This window comes from Pongo pygmaeus, chromosome 9, assembly GCF_028885625.2.
Source record: "Pongo pygmaeus isolate AG05252 chromosome 9, NHGRI_mPonPyg2-v2.0_pri, whole genome shotgun sequence".
Lineage (NCBI taxonomy): Eukaryota > Metazoa > Chordata > Mammalia > Primates > Hominidae > Pongo > Pongo pygmaeus.
In genome coordinates, this window is record NC_072382.2 from 13,564,517 (window position 1) to 13,580,634 (window position 16,118).

Genomic DNA, 16,118 nt, shown 5'->3' on the forward strand with positions numbered 1-16,118 from the left:
ACAGGCATTCGCACGCGAGCAGCTACACACACACACACACACACACACACACACACACACACACACACACACGTGCCCTGCCTCCCGCATAAAGCACCGCAGGCACACACACGCAGACTGAGAATCGAGCCCCCCCACTCTAAGCACCGCGCCCCCTCCCCTCTGCCCGCTCCCCTCCATGGGCGTGGCCGAGCCGGTGGCCAATGCGGAGGCGCCGCCCGCCCCACCCCCGCACATCCATCCTGGCTCTTGGGTTTGTACAAGCACAAACGGCTCCTTTTCATTTTTAACGAGGGCTGGGGAATTAACGAGCAGGATTAGTCCATCAATAAGTAAAGAGACCGTCAGGAGGGACATTCATCCCCTGAGGGCGCCGGTAGGCGGAGCCGGGCTGAGCCGCCCGCCCTGCATCGCGCCGCCCCGCCCAGCCCGCAGCCCGCAGCTCCCCGGGCCGCTGCTCCGCAAGACCTCCACTCCCGTCCCCATTCCTGCCGCCCGGCCCAGAAGTGTGGTGGGACTTTGGGGGCAGCAGGGGGCGTGGGGGGGGGCGACGGTGGGCCCGGGGGTGTCCTAGGTGCGGCGCCTTTGGCGGAGTCAGATGAAGGAGGGTCACTGGCAAGCATCCCCCATCTCCCCGGGCCGAGAATGGTGGGAGTGGGAGCAGGGCACCACCTCTGGGAACCCCATTCTCTTCCTGCGCAGCCACAGGGGGGCCTTAAGGACAAGGGGGGAGCACTGTGGCTGTGGGCACTGGGTGGGTAGAGGCTTCATGCCCCACTCCTCTGTAGGAAGAAAAGGGGCAAATACCCCTGGGAAAGGGGTTTGGGGTCTTGTGAGAGACCTGCGGGAAAGACCGGAGAGTCCCAGAACCCAGTATGCCTCCTTCAAGAAAGGCAAACTCAGGACTTGGGAGCATGCGGCTCCATCCTGGGTGTTGAACTTCAGGCAGCTCGGACCCCTGGGGAGGAGCCATAGTGGAGGCCAGCTCTGCTCCCTGTGCGAGTGTGTGTGCATGACCCGATCCCCCTCTGCCTGCAGGTGTGTGGAACCGGGCTGGCTGCCCTGCTTTGTTCCTGGGTCCCCTGTGTCTGCATCTGTCTCAGAATTTCAGGAAAGGTGGTGGAGGAGGCTGGGCCATGTGTCTCTGTGTGTGAGTGTCCTCGGAGGCTGGAGGAGTGGCTGAGCATAGCTGCAGCCCTGAGCATCTTGTTGCGGGGCCCCTTAGGCTGTCTTGCTGTCTGTCTGGATTGGAAGGCCAGGGAAGAAGCCTGCATGAGCAGGCGCTGCTGGCGACCTTGTGTGTGTGTGTTCCATGTGGGGTCTGTGCTGAGTGTGTTGACTTTGAGGGTATTGGTGCACTGTGTGTGTGTCTGTCTGTGCGTGTCCGTTCACCCCTCAGTGGCGGGATGTGCATCAACTCATCAGATCCCTGTGTGAGCCAATGCTGGGGTCTGCCCCACCCTCCTGGCCTCCTCTGCATATGTGCTGCCGTGTGTGTGTGGGGGGGGGGGGGGGGGGGGGGGGGTGGGTGTGTGCGGCGAGAGATGACTTCCAGGACCCAGGTACAACTGAAACTGGTCTCTACCCCACCCCCATGCACCTCCAGTCAGGGGCAGGGCCTGGGGACAGGAGTTCAAAGATAACAGCTTTTGCAGCAGATGGGGGGCTGTCAGCACAGGAAGGACCTTGGGAGCTGAGAGATGCAGAAGCAGCCTCTTCCCTGGTCCCAGCCCCTCCCCACAATCCCCAGCCAGGAACCCTCCCAGGGTCCAGACCACAGGCTGTCCCTCTTGACTTGCTGTGGATAGAATGCTACTCTCCCCAGTCCCCCAAGTCCTGCCACCCCCTCCCCTCCGCCTCAGGGGTTCCAGAAGCCAGGGAGCTCGTTGATCAGGCTGTCTTCTTGCTCCATGGAAGGGACTTTAAAACGCTGTCCCCTCCCCCAACACACACAGTTGTTGGGCTCTCCTTGCCTGCCTGTCCCCTCAGCAGCAGTGACGTGATACCCTGACAGCCCAGATCCCATTTCCAAACATTAATAACTTCCTTAATCTCCAGCTGGCTTTTTCCGGCTCAGCCTGGCCACCCCTCCCTGAGAAGCAGGCTGGTGGTGTTGGGCTGCTTTGGAGCTGCCTAACGTCACCTGGACCCTGCCTGGTTTCCTGTTAACTTGGGTTGTCCCCCTGCCCTCCAAATCAAGTCCTGGCCTGGTTCCTGTCCCCCATAGCGCCTCGGCTCCTGCTGCAGAGCAATAGTCGAAGCCAGAGGGGAAGGTTCTCGGAGTTGGGGAAGGAAGAGGGGCAGACAGAGGCTCCCAGAATGTCTGTGGGGGCACGGCTCGGAAAGGGCTGACCGTGCCCTTCCTGGCCTCGGGGAAGGGGCAGCGGACCTGCCTTATGAGAGGGTGCTGGCCGGGGCAAGCTCTCCTGCCAAGCCAGAAAGAAGGAAGAGAAGGGCAAGGGGTGGCATGGGATGCCCTCAGCAGCCCCGCTCTTGACCCACACTGCCTGTGTGCTGGAGAATAGTGGGGCGGGGCTCCTGCCTGAGGGTCCTGCCAAAGGGGGCCTGAGGTCACTGTGGCACAGCCGCATAGGATCTTCCCAGTTGGAACTGGGAATTGTTTGAGATTTGGACCTCTGGGTAGTGATGGGAGGGATCGGAGATGGAGCTGTGAGTGGCTGCTTTTGTGAACCCAGGGTGTCCGGCATCTCTATATTTCAACTCTTAAACTTCTGACTTAGAGGTAGCTGCTGGGGGCCCAGACTCTAGGGTGGGCGGGGCCGTAGAAGGGACACTTCCAGGTGATGATTTCTGAGAACTGCCCAGTACCAGGTTGCACACTAGGTACCAGAAACCCACAGCCTTGCCTCTGTGGGAGCACGTGCCGGGAGATAGGAGCTGAAGTAAGTAAACAGAAATACTCATATCTGTGATGAGAGCCTGGAGGGATGAGGAGTCTTCCTTCTAGGGGTTCATATGGTGACACCATTTCAGAAGGGAGGAAAGAGGCCAGAGAAGGGAAGAGACTTGGCTAGGATGAAGGGGGAACATGCAGCATTGCTGGAGCCAAGCCCCAGGCAACCCTGAGGTGTAGGGCACTGCTGGTGGGATGAGGGAGCTTTGCTGCCGGTCTCCCTAGATAGGTGGCTCCCATGCCTGGGAAGGGGCTGCCCCTGGCAGGAGCATCAGGGAGCATGGCTGTGACAGGAATCATGGCAGTGGCAGTGACAGCTCTTACTCTGCTTTAGAGAGGATGGAATAATTGACTGTTGTGGCTGTGGTGCTGGTGCACATGACAGGGTGTTGGGAAGCATTTGTGCGCGCACGTGTGTGTGCATGTGTGTGTGTGTGTGTGTGTGTGTGCAGCTGGGGAGGGGCAGGCCAGTGCTCAGTGGCAGAATGGGCTGGGAGAGGCAGCCCCAACCCCCACACAGCCCCTGTCCCCCCACTACCCATATCAGCCCTGGACCTGGCCTAGGTCCGTGGCCCATGGGTGTGTGTGAGGACGCTTGGTGGCAGCCAGGAATGTTAATGGGGCTAGGCTCTGCATGAGCTAAATTTAGAAACCCAAACTGAGAAGGTGAATGGTGCTCACCTTCCCGTCAGCAGGCCCAGTTGCCGCTGTGGCCACGGACCTTCCTTTAGCTGGAGGACCTGGGGTACCCACCCGCTGCCCTGCCCCCTCCCTCCCCCTGCTAGTGTGAGGGACTCTGGGGGGCAGGGGCCCAGGCTGCCTCCCCGCAACTGCCTCTGAGTCAGCGGGCAGTCTCTCTTCCTAAGACTGCCTTCCTAAAACAGCCTTGCTCCTGCCTCACAGCCCCAGGGCACAAGGACCCCCCAGAGAACCCCCAGACAGTGGTGGACACAGCCCCGAGCAGGACTGGGGACATGGCCTTCTCCCCGCCCCCACTGCTCACATCACTGGCCACTGCCAACCTTGCCCTGCAGGATGCCACCCCCACCATCTGGGGGCGGTGACGTGGACAGTGTGACGTGGCCAGGCGCCTGAGAGCCGTCTGTCCGTGGCAGAGGGAACTGTGTTTCTGGGAGCTAGGCCAGAGCCCCAGGAGATAGGCAGACAGGAGGGGCTGATCCCTGGGAGTCAGGGATGAGGTTTGGGTCGAGGTGGGTGGGGCAGGTCCTAGAGCCCGATGGGGCCCAGGAGCTGCCAGCTGGGGAGCAGGCATCCAGGGGATTGGCCCCCACCGCGGTGACAGCCTCGCACACTGGCCTTGTTGCCACGGCCCGACTCCAGTCTATCTCCTTCCCCCCCGGGTCCCTGTTCTGGGGAGGTGGGGAGGGTACAGTCCTGTTCCCCAGGAGTGACACCAGTGCTATCTCCACAGGGCAAACGCTACAAGAATTCCTTGGAGACGGTGGGCACGCCAGACTCAGGGCGTGGGCGCAGTGAGAAGAAGGCTATCAAGTAGGTGCCAGCCTGCTAGTTTGGGATGGGGCCACACAAGCAGCCCAGGTGGGAGGAGCCCCTTCTCTCCCCCAGCCCCACAGACCTGACCACACTCTTTCACTTCCCCCACACCCTGATGCCATGCTCTCTACACCCTCCACACACCCCCAACAACTCAGGGGCCCCGTCTTTTCTGCCTGTGCCCAAGCCCCTCGCAGTGCTCCGGAGTCCCCGGCCTCCGTTTCCGCTGCCCTCACCGCCAGCACCGTCTGCGCCCACCTCAACCCTGGTTGCCGCTTTCTCATCCCACCCTCCTGTCACACACACTGTGCCCACCACCCGCCGGCTTCCCTGGACCTCTAAGACCCTCTCATGAGGCCCCTGCTGCTAGGCCGGGGAGGCCCCTCCCTAGCGGGCCCCAGGTTCTTTTCTCAGATCCTGCCAGTGTTTGAGGATGACCTGGAAGTGGGGAGGCAGACACACCTGTGTCTGGGCCACTCAGGGAGCAGAGCGCTGGGGAGCAGTCCCTCCCTCCCCGTCAACCACACCGGCCACTGCGTGTCTGGCTGTCTCTGCCTCACCCAGGTCTCCTTGTTCTGCCGTAGAGCCCTCTTCAGGGAGTCTGCCCTCCCACTGCAGACCACCTTGGCCAGCCCTCTGCTGAGGTCACTGGGAGACACCAAGAGAAGTCCCCCACCCACCTGGCTGGGGACTCAGGCCACCTGGGCTCTGGAAATGGAGGCTTTTGCTTGGGGGGAGACCTCTGTGCCCACTGGCCAGTGGCCCCAGCCCCTTCCTCTCTGCTGAGCCCAGAGGTCAAGGTAGGGGTGGTTGCCCCACATCTCAGCCTGGCCTGAACCAAACCTGCCAGCCAAAGGGCTCTGCCTGGAAGCCGAGCGCCCCCAGCCCTCCCTACCTCCACTCTTCCTCTCTCTGAAGGCCCAGCCACCCTCCCCCTGCCCTCTGGCCCCTGCCCACTGCTGGTCTGCCCTGCCTTCCCCTGTGTCTTTCCCCTTCCCTTCCCTTCCCTTTCCTATTTCTCCACCTTCTCTTCTAGATCCTCTTCTGCCCCATTTTGTTCATCTCTTGCACTGATCCTGTTTGGGGCCTTGGTAGAAGCTGTGTGCATGTGTCTGGGGTGGGGCAAGAGGAGGGGTGGGCCAAGCTGAAGCTAGGGGAGGGCGGGAGGCTCAGGAGGAGGCTGCGGGAGCCTTTGAAGCTAGGTTGGTTGCGCAGGCTCCAGTCTTCAAAGCCAAGTGCTGGCAGGGCCCAGGGGCTCTTGCAGAGTGCAGGCCCGGGCTTTCTGGAGGCGAGGGAGCACGTGGGGGAGCGTGGCCAGCCCAGCACCTGTGCCTTCTCCAGGACAGGCCGTTTACAGCCGTGGGCCAGGGCTGGGGGCCTGCCTCTGCCAGGTGATCATAACCTTCCTGGATAGGGGTGTGTGTGGCAGGGCCCGGAGTCCTGGAAAGGGCCCATGAGAGGAGACAGGATTCCCAACCAGGGGGAGGGTGGGCAGCAGGCTGTGCCAGGCTGGGACCAGTGCCCATGAGGGCTCTCTAAGACAAAGTGAGGCAGCAGCAGCCATCCAGCCTGCCTCTGTGTGGTCCTGCAGCCCCCACACTCACAATCCTAGCCTGCCCCCGATGCTGCTGAGTGGTCAGGCCCTCTGCCCCGAGGGACGGAAGCCACCGTGTGTGTCTGCATGCACCTAGGCCTTTGCTTCTTTCCAGAGAACAGAAAGATCCCAAGTCAGTGGAGTCACAGGAGGTGGAGCCTCCTTCCTGCACAGCCCTCCATGGGCTTAGGACCCCTGACAAAGGATCGTCTTATCAAGGATTCTGGAAAACTGTGTTCTTTAACAGTGCTTTCCAAACTGTGTTGTTCCTCAGGGCCCTTGTGCCCCACAGATGAGTCATAGCTATTCCACGAACCAAGGGTCTCATGGCCAACTAAGTTTGGGGAACAGTGCACACTCTATCTCCCTCTTGGCGATACTGATATTCCTGGGCACATTAAAGGCTCTGAGAAGTCCTGTGGTAAAGGAATCAGTGTTTCCCAAATTTCTTTAATCAAAGATCCTTTTTTCCAGTACCGCAGTGGAAAAACCTGAGAGACCCTGGAGCGCTTCAGAACACAGGGTGGGAGACAAGTCTGGCAGTGGTGACTCTGGGTGGATTTTTTTTCTGGGACCTCAGGTTGGATGGCCCTAGATTCTGGAGATCTGGAGGGAGCGGGAAAGAGAGACTCCCACCTGCTCCATCTTTGTTATACCTGACACAGGGAGACCCCATCCATACCCTCGTGTGAGGCTCTGCTGGGAAGGGACATCTGTGGTGGGAAGGGGGTTTTTTCTCAAGGGATTAGGTTCCCCTGGAGCCTGTCCTGCCTCCTCCATACCCACCACGTACTGCCCCTGTGAGCTGGCTCTGCGCTTTGGCTTTGAACCCTGTACACAGAGTCCCCTGTGAGACATTTCCAAGGTCTACTCTGGACAGAGAAATCTGTCTACAGCAGGGATGCCCAATGCCACCATCTCATCTGGGCCTATGGTGGCAGCTCAGCCTCTCTTCATCTTTCTCACTTTTGTGCCTGAGTCTGAGGTTGAGAACCAAGGTCAAGGTCAAATTCTAAATGGAGGAAAAAGCAGGTCCCACAAGAACATGTTTGCTTGATCCTGGGGGTGGGTTGTGCCCCCGCCGGCACCCTTCCCCACACTGCCCCACCTAGGCTTTGGGGAGCAGCACAGCCTCAGTCCTCCCCAGGCCCACCCCAGCGCTCTTCCTGGGGCCCGTTCCCTAGAGGCATTCCCGTGCCTGAAACATGGCTGCCTTCCAGAATAGTCACTGTCTCTATTCCCCCTGTACTCCCAGTCCTGCTTCTTGGGGTCCCAATAGCCTGATGAGCTGGTGGCGCCCCTTGTCCTTGGCTCCCAGGGTTTCCAGGCCATGCCCTCCACTGGCCAAGGCTTCTGCCACCCACCCCACCTGCAAGTCCCCACGTTCTCAGGAGAAGGTGGAGAGTCCGGGGCGAGGGTCCCTTCCAGACCCAGCAGCTCCACCTTGGAAAGGGACAGGGACCCAGGGAGGGGCTGCCCCAGCAGGCAGGCCAGGGACACACCCAGAGAAGGACAGGTTCCCGCTACACAGGCCCCAGAACGAAGGACCGAGGGGCCCCCTGGTTACCTTAGTGACACCCTCAGCAAGGTCAGAGGCCCGGGAATGCTCCCCTTTCAGGGGAGTGGGGTGACCCAGCTGCCACATTTGCAAGGAGTAGAGATGGTCTCCAGCTCAGCTGAGATCCCCCAGTCTTAGGTTAAGGCTGCAGCCCAGCCTCACGGGGAATAGAAAAGTGCAGAGGAAGCCAGGGAGCCCCTCAGGCCAGTGGGAAGAGGAGGAGAAAGATGGGCAAGGGGCTGGGCCTGCCCCAGGAGGGCCTCAGTGGAGAGAAGATGGAAGACAAGAGAACCTTGAGTTCTCCAGTACTAGAGCTTTTATTCTGCAGTGAGAGAGTTGATAGTATAGCAGTTACAGCCAGTCTTCTCCTTTGACAGGCAGGGAAACTGAGGCCAGGAGAGGTAGGGCCCAGCAAGTTGGCACCTGGGCCTGATCTGCCTTTCAGCTCCGTCTAGCCAGAAACCAGCACTCTCCTTCTCCCACTCCCCCTGCTCACCCCAGGCCTCATCCCCAACCCTTCTCCCCTCTGTCCCCCTCCTCTCATCATTTTCTCTCTCCCACCAGCTTCCCAGGTGCGAGGCTCCGGTCTGCCGCCTGCCGCTTGCCTCCTTTCTGTGTGGCTTCCCGGCCCTCGAGTGCGTGCGTGTGTGCGTGGGTATGCTTGCACATGTATGCGTGTGTGTGTATGCGTGCATGTGCCAGGCACAGACTGTGGTGCCCGCCTGCCTTTCTTCCTCCCGCAGGAGCTGACCCACGAAGCCCTGCCCACTGTGTGCCCGGCCCCAGGGTCCTGGTCCCTTCTGCCCCCGCAGGACTTGCAGTTCTTGTTTCTTCTTGTATCTCCCTGTTTTCTCCCCTCTCTCTCTGCCCCTCCAGTGATCTAGACAGAGACTTTTGGAATAACAATGAGAGCACAGTGCAGCAGAAATGGAGCTCCTACCCTCCCAAGGAGTTTATTCTAAACATTTCACCCTACGCCCCTTATGGCGACCCACGACTGTCCCTCAAGTGAGTGACTTTACCTGGTTTGATCATATGTACCGAGTATCCGCGCACGCCCTTCTTCCCTCCTCCCGCCCCCACCCACCTCTGGCCCCGCTCACTCCCTCTCTCCTCTCGCTCCTGTCCCCCAACTTCCCCACCCATCCACCCCATGGGCAGGCTGACCATGGAGACGAGCAACCCCACCTGCCCCCACCCACCTGCCTGCCCGCTCCTGTCCCCTCCCCCAGGGCCAGCCTTGCAGGAGAGCCCCCTCGGCAGCCATACCTGGCCCCCCCAGCTGGTCCCGGGGCCCACCCCACCTTCTGTGCAGTCAGGATGGGGTTGCCCGTTTGGGTCCCGCCCCCTCGGTTGTGGTCGCTTCTTCCTCCCCGCTGTGTGCTGCCGTGGCTGCTCGGTGGTCGGTGGTCGGTGGTCGGTGGTTCGTGGCGGTGGTGGCGGTGATGGTGGTGGTGGTGGTGATGAACTCTGACTAACACGGCTTTCTCTTTCTCCCTGCCTTGGGGCCTCCTGGCCTGGACAGCCCGCTCTTCCTCCGTCGTTAACCCTTCGTTGTCCTGTGGGATAGAGTTGGAGGTGGCTGCCCTCCCCCAACCCCCGCCGCCCCTGCCCCAGGCGGTGGGGAGGGGCCCCCCCTCCGTTGTCGTGGTGCGTTGTTCTCCAACCCCCAGCCCGCCCGGTCCCCCTCTCTCCTCTCTGCAGGCTCCGCTGTTAACCCATTTGCAGTGCTGATGTCTCTCTCTCTCTCTCTGTCTGTCTCATGTCCGTCTGTCTCTCTCCTCCTCCTCTCTCACTGTCTCTTTCTTCCTTTTATCTGTTATTGTTTTTCTTCCTCTTCCACCCCCCGACCCCCACGTATGGCCTGCCCTCTCTCCCCCACCGCCACCCCCGGTGCCCCTCTGGCCTGGCTGCCTCGTGCATGCCTCCAGTGGCACCCTCCTGTCGGGCGCCAAAGTGGCCGCCGCGGCGGGGCTGGCAGTGGAGCGGGAAGGCCGGCTGGGGGAGAAGCCGGCGCCAGTGCCGCCACCCGGAGAGGACGCCTTGAGAAGCGGCGGGGCTGCCCCCAGCGAGCCGGGCAGCGGTGGCAAGGCGGGGAGAGGCCGCTGGCGGACGGTGCAGAGCCACCTGGCCGCAGGGAAGCTCAACTTGTCCAAGTGAGTGATGGCGCCCCATGGCTGCCGGAGCCATGAGCTCAGGCCTGCCCTGCCAGGGTGGACAGCGGGACCCCTGGCATGCCCGCTGCTGCCCCCAGAGGTGCCGTCCTCGGCCCCTGGCTCATTCCATCCCTTCATGAGACTCTCTCATCATCTTTGCCATCTGGCACGACGAACTCAGCCATACAGTGATGCATTTCAGCCTCTGGCTGATGCCCCATCAGTCCCTTCCTTTGCCAGTGACCAGGTCATTCCATTTTCTGCCCCCAGGGCAGCTTCATTTCAGTCCCCGGGTCATCCCATCCTCTTTGATTGGCCGCCCCATCTCAGCCACCAGGTCATCCCTCCATGGGCAGCAGGCCTGTGGTTGTTCCATCTCATCCTGGGTATCTGGCCCACTCTCAGCCTGACAATCACCCATCAGCTCCCAGGCTTTCCCTCTTACAGCCAGCAGATGGCTCTAGACCCAGAAGTTGAGCCATTCCATTTTTGACCATCGGGTGACTCCAATGGCTGTCCCAGTCTTGCTTGAACCATACATCATCTGTTGTGGCAGCCACTCACGAGCAGCCGCAGGCTGCCCCATCTGTTCATCCTCATCTCAGCCATCCCCGTTGGCTGTCCCAGTCTTGGTCACCGAGCTATCCCACCACTGGCTGTCGGGACCGTGTATTCCTGGAGGTTGGGTTGTCAAACCCCAGCTAGCTTCACTCACCAGATGTCATGGGGTGTTCTAGACATCAGGCAGAAGGAGCCGTCCCCTCTGTTAATAGCTGTCTGAGCTTGTCCAACAGTCAGGCCCACTCTTGGCTGATGGACGTAGGATTGGCCCCTGTTTTCCACAGACAGTATATCCCCTCTCATGGGGCAGCTTTATTCTCATCTTGGCCTTTGGAAACTTCTGATTCCCCTCATCAGAGCCCTTCTAGGCCCTGAGTCCTTTGAGCTGTGACCAGTCTCCCTTGGGGTATAAATTCCATTTTCAGAAGTTGGAACTCCCAGCTAATGGAGCAGCCTCCCACTTAACAGGCCAACAGCCCTGCCCCTTCCTACCTGTTGGGCCATCCTGTTGCCTCAACTGAGGGCCCTCCTGATTCTCTTCAGAAGACCTGTGGTTCCTGCCATTGGGAGCACTGAAGGCCACCGTACCGAGATCTCTTTCACTAGTTGGCTTGAGTGCACACAAGCCAATTTCTCCCAATGTCTGGCCCCAGGAGGGTCCCACAGGGAAGCCACACACCCCTTCAGAGAGCCCGGCCCAGTGCCCCACCCTCCCAGTCTGCCCCAGCCAGTCTCCAGGCCGGTTAGGCCTCCATGCCATCCGCTGGCTCCTGGCCTGGAGGAACCAATTTTAGTTTCCTGTGACTGAGAGGTTGTAAATTGGACTAATTTTGGATGTGATAGGAAACCAAAATGAGGTCACCAAGGAGGGGGAGGAGGCAGCTGCCAATGTGCCGCCCTCCCTCTGCCTTGACCTGCCCCCAGGGAGCTGTGGGCCTACCTGGCCGGCCAGACCTGGGCCTGCCCCTGGAGGTAGCCCGGATTTCAGGCCTGAGTTAGGCAAGGCTGCCACCCCTCCAAGACCCCAGCTAAAGCCACATTTTGCTTTCTTCTCTCTTTCTTTCGCTCTCTCTTTACTATACTCTTTCTCTCCCTCTTTCACTCTCTCTTTTTCTTTCTCTCTCTCAGCCCACAGGGGTAGCCTAACTGTTGTCTTTTGGTTCCCAGGGTAGGCTCAGAGGGTGACCAAAGCTGAGGTCTGGTTGCGGTGGTGAAGGTGGCTCCCAAGGGCTCTGGGGCCTCCTCCCTTGGGCAGCCCAGGGGATACTTGGCTGCCCCATGGCCCTAGACCAGAGGTCAGCAAACTTACTCAGTAAAAGGCCACTTGGGAAATATTTAGGCTTTATAAGCCATATAGTCTCTTGCGCAATGACTCAACCCTGCCACTGTGGAATGAAAGCAGCCAGAGACACTATGTAAACTAATGCCAATGGCTTGGTTCCAATAAAACTTTATTTACAGAGACAAGCAGCAGGCTAGATGTGGCCCACAGGCAATGGCTTCCCAACCCCTCCCCAAGACCACTGGATTGAGAGGTGGAGGGAAGGGACAGAGGAGGAGAAGATTGGAACCCCTGAAGTTCCAAGATGAGAAATGATTCACCTGAAGCTGCTCATTCAGCCCAGTCTCTGGCTCCGCTCTGGTGCCTGGGGGCAGCCTGGCTCTGGCGCTGCCTGTGGGATATGGTGAAAGCTCCAGCCAGCGCATGAAGCAGACAGGTTCTCCAGGGGAGGCCAGGGACTTCTGACTCCAACCACTGGCATGGGGAGTTTTTAACCAATACAGCATTTTCAACACAGCCCAACCTCATTAGATCCTCATGGCAATTCTGTGACAGAGGAAGCTCGGGGATTATTTCATTACTCCCATTTCGTAGATGAAGAAACTGAGGCCCAGACAGGTGGAGTCACTTTTCCAGAGTCCCATATTTAGTAAGTGGCAGAGGTGGGGTTTGAACCCAGGTCTCTCTGAGGCTATACTGCATCTGACCAGCCATGTCCTAGTTCCTCTCTGCCCTTGCCCCACTTCCCAGTGCATTTCAGAGATGCCGATGGGCCCGTGGGAGCGCATCCCCTTGCAGATGCATCAAAGACAGTCACCCTGTTCTCGTTAGAACTGCGGTGAAGTGTCGGATGAGGGGATACTGGGTTCCACCCTGTCTGCACTCTTTCTTGGTCCAGTCCTCTGACTGGGAGATATTTCCAAGGTCCCAGGAAAGGACGCTGGACCTCGGAAACAAAGAACCCTGGAAAGAGGGCAAAGATCCACGCCAGAGCCTGAATTCTAAGGCTGCGCTGGCCACAGGGTAGAGGTCTGCCGCTTCCTTGCCTCTGTGGACAAGGTATAAGAACTGATGGCTTCCCCGGCCTCCCCAGGATTACTAGGCCAGCTCCGCACTGGCCTGGATTTCTTCCTGTCTCCAAAGGATGCCAGTACTTGGAACACAGAGGCAGACTTTCCTGGTGTCCCCCAGCGAGATAGCGGGAGGGGCCACAGCAGCTCCCTCCACCCCTCCCACTCCAACATGACAGGCAGCCTCAGGGCCCAGGGGACCTGCCTTCACCACGCAGCCTCGGCAGCACTCGCAGCCCACTCAGACCAGCAGGGAGGTCGGCCTAGCCAGGAGGTATTCTGGCACTAGCTGAGCCAGGGCCAGAAGGTGGGTGGGCAGAGCCGACCTGGGGCCTCAGGGTGGGCGCGAGGGCTTTGCAGCCTCCTGGGCGAGGCAGTGGCGGCGACGGCGGTGGCGACAGCTCCGATGGAGGCCTGGCGAGGTCCGGCAGCGCACACCCTGCACTGGGGCCTCCTAGTCCTGGCCCTCGGCTTCTTTCTCTTCCACTGTGATCCCTTCATCTGCTTCTCCTTTCTCTCCTCTCCTCCACCTGCCCCAAGTTTCGAGGACTCCACCCTGTCCACGGCCACTACCCTTGAGTCTATCCCCAGCTCCACGGGAGAGCCGAAATGCCAGCGACCCCGCACCCTGATGCGGCAGCAGAGCCTGCAACAGCCGCTGAGCCAGCACCAGCGGGGCCGGCAGCCCAGCCAGCCCACCACCAGCCAGAGCCTGGGCCAGCTGCAGGCCCACATGGCCTCGGCGCCAGGCCCCAACCCCCGGGCCTATGGCCGGGGCCAGGCTCGGCAGGGCACCTCGGCCGGCTCCAAGTACCGGGCGGCGGGGGGCCGCAGCCGCTCCAACCCGGGCAGCTGGGACCACGTGGTGGGGCAGATTCGAAACCGAGGCTTGGACATGAAATCCTTCCTGTAAGTCCTCCCCTTGAGCGGGCCGGCCCCCACCTCCCTGACCCAGCCTCCTGCCCCCCAGATCTCCTTGGGAGCAGCTGGTTGTGTGTACCTCTCGGCCCTCCATCCCCTTGGCAGGGTGCCAAGCAGACTTGGCAGCCCCCTCCTTAGCCTCTTGTGGCTCATGCCTGAAGGCCACCATGGAAGGATTCTCAGCCACCTCCCTATGAGGACCCCTGCCCCCCTCAGTGCTCTAGGGCTCAGGGAAGTTCCCCCTAAAAGTTAAGTGGAGACACTGGACAATGCCCTGAGATACATCTCTTCTCCCCAGCTCGTCCCAGGCTGCTCTTGGCCTCCTGGCCAGTCTTCCTTCACTCCTGCGACCTCTCTCCTCCCCCTTCTGCTCCCAAACCCATCCCTTTCACTCATCTCCAGCCCTGCCTCCTCCCTGCAATTTACTTCTCCCCTGTAACCCGACTCTGCTGGCCTTCCAGGCCCACACCCCTCCCTCCCTCCCTCTCACTTCCTCCATCCCTGTCCCTGCCACCAGCCCTCCCCCATCTCTCTGACCTTCTATAGCCACCTGTCCTCCAGCTCCCGCCCTGACTTCCCAAGTCTCCTTCCTCCAGTAATGACCCATCCCCTGAGGACAAATCTGAGATGTTGCCCCAAAGCTTTAGAAAAGGTTGTTTCTAAATTGGAGCTTTCTTTCAAGTATACAGGTCTAAGAAGTAACAACACACCGTCAGTGTCTAACCTTAACCATTCCCTCCAGCCATTCGCCCACCCCCTGCTCTCCCTGGAGGGGCCCCACCCAGGAAGCCCCCTCCCCAGCATCTCTCTGGACATCTGCCCCCGACTCTCAGAGCCTAAGACAGGTCTGGGCTGCCATCCCCAACATCACCCCCCTCCTTTGCCCTAACATGAGCTTCCTTCCAGGCCCTGGGGATTGTTCCCATCGCCCAGGTCTTCCCTGGGAGCACTTTTCACGGAGCAGGAGACCAGCACACTAAGCCTGGGCGAGGAGAAAGGGAGGAGGAAAGGGAAGCATTGGCAAGATATAGGGATTCTGAAGGCAAGCAAGTTCCTCGGAGCATCGTGTCTCTCCTCTGAGGCCTCAGCCAGGGCTTCCCGGGCAGATGGGAGCGCTGCCCTGGGAGAGGCACCCCACCCGAAGAGGCGCTGCCATGCCAGCTTCCCATACCCATGCGAGTGGCCCATGGCCAGCAAGACATGCTGCCTGTGACTCTTTGGCAAATCAGGACACCATATTCTCTGGGGCTCTACCCCACTCGAGGACCTGCAGGAATCTAATTGGACGCCTGCACAAGATGAGATGCCCAGAAGAGCCTCCTGTCTTCCAGGAGGCGGTTTGTTTTGGGACAGAGGCCGTGATCCAGGCGTGGATCTTGGAGAGTCGAGGGAATTGGTTCTGCGTGGCTTGAACAGGACTGAGAGCCTGCTGGGCCCCTGCACGTCCCTGCTCCTCCCCACCTCAGACTGTCTTATCACAGCTGTCACCCTACTTCCTGTTCCAGCAGCCATCAGACTGGGCCAGGGGCCTGCCAGGAACCTGGGTACCGTCTCTTCCCTGCCTGCTGCCTTCTCAGCTAACCGGGATTGGTCCAGCATCACGCATGCAACAGCATCCTCTGTCCCTGCTCTGTGCCCCAGGACAAGTCTCATGTCCCCCTAGTTGCTGGCAACCTCCAGAGCTCACCTCAAGGGTCGGCCAACTTTTCCTAGAAAGGTCCAGATAATAATTTAGGCTTTGCAAGACGCATGTGATCTCCATCACATATTCTTTTTTTCTTTAAAACAACCCTCTAAAAATGTAAAAACCACTCTTAGCTCGTGGGCCTTAATTTGCCCCTTGCTTTACAATTTAGCTGCCCTGTTTCTGAGGCTCTTTTCTTGCCCAAACACTGGTGGCTCCAGTAGAGAGGCAGGTGGCGAGGGTTGTCCCGACCCCCCATGATCCCACCCACCCCTTGCAGGGAGGGCAGCAGCCCTCTGCTTGATGGTCGTGACTCCCCTAACATTGCCAGCTTCTCCCTCCACTCTCCAGCCCCTGCCCCTCATCCTAACCCTCGTGTCCTGCAGAGCTGGAGAGAGTGACGAATCGGGAATTTATGCAGAGGAGCTGTTCTGGTTTTAAGAAGAGAAAAAGGAGTATCTGAAAAATGCATTAACTGGGGAAAAAACATGTTGTTTTCACTGAGTTTGCCTTCCCCCAGCACAACTAGCTCCCGAGCAGCCAAATGGAATTTTACCAACTCTGAAACAGTACCGGTGGGCAGAAAACAAAAGGAGGATTTGTCCTGAGGGAGGGGACGGAGTTGTTTCCCGAAAGTTAGATCCCAGCACAAGGGTCAGCCTGGAGTAACTGTGCCCAGGACCAAAGACACAAAGACAGGGAGGGGCACAGCAGCCACTTAGCTCCCTCCGTTCACTGAGACCCCAGAGGTAATGTCCCATTTTCCAAGACCCTCGTGCCCTCGCCCCTCACCTCAGAGGCTATTTCTCGCCTGTTTGTTCCCTGTTTGACAACTGCTCTGAGAAGTTAGAGCAAGCTCTTCC

At 59.7% G+C, this 16,118-nt stretch overlaps 1 protein-coding gene across 7 annotated transcripts in view; it reads left to right on the plus strand.

Moving 5' to 3' along the window:
- SYT7 (synaptotagmin 7) overlaps positions 1–16,118 on the plus strand; it is a 65,643-nt gene that overhangs the window by 25,326 nt on the left and 24,199 nt on the right. The window contains exons 3-6 of one of the 7 annotated variants that reach the window (XM_054439076.2): positions 4,347–4,426; positions 8,458–8,589; positions 9,513–9,737; positions 13,191–13,559. In XM_054439076.2, coding sequence (XP_054295051.1) covers positions 4,347–4,426; positions 8,458–8,589; positions 9,513–9,737; positions 13,191–13,559 — 806 coding nt within the window. Of the gene's footprint in view, positions 1–4,346; positions 4,427–8,457; positions 8,590–9,512; positions 9,738–11,514; positions 13,560–16,118 lie in introns of those variants that run through there. The other 6 variants (XM_054439077.2, XM_054439078.2, XM_054439079.2 and 3 more) reach the window with 6 other exon arrangements.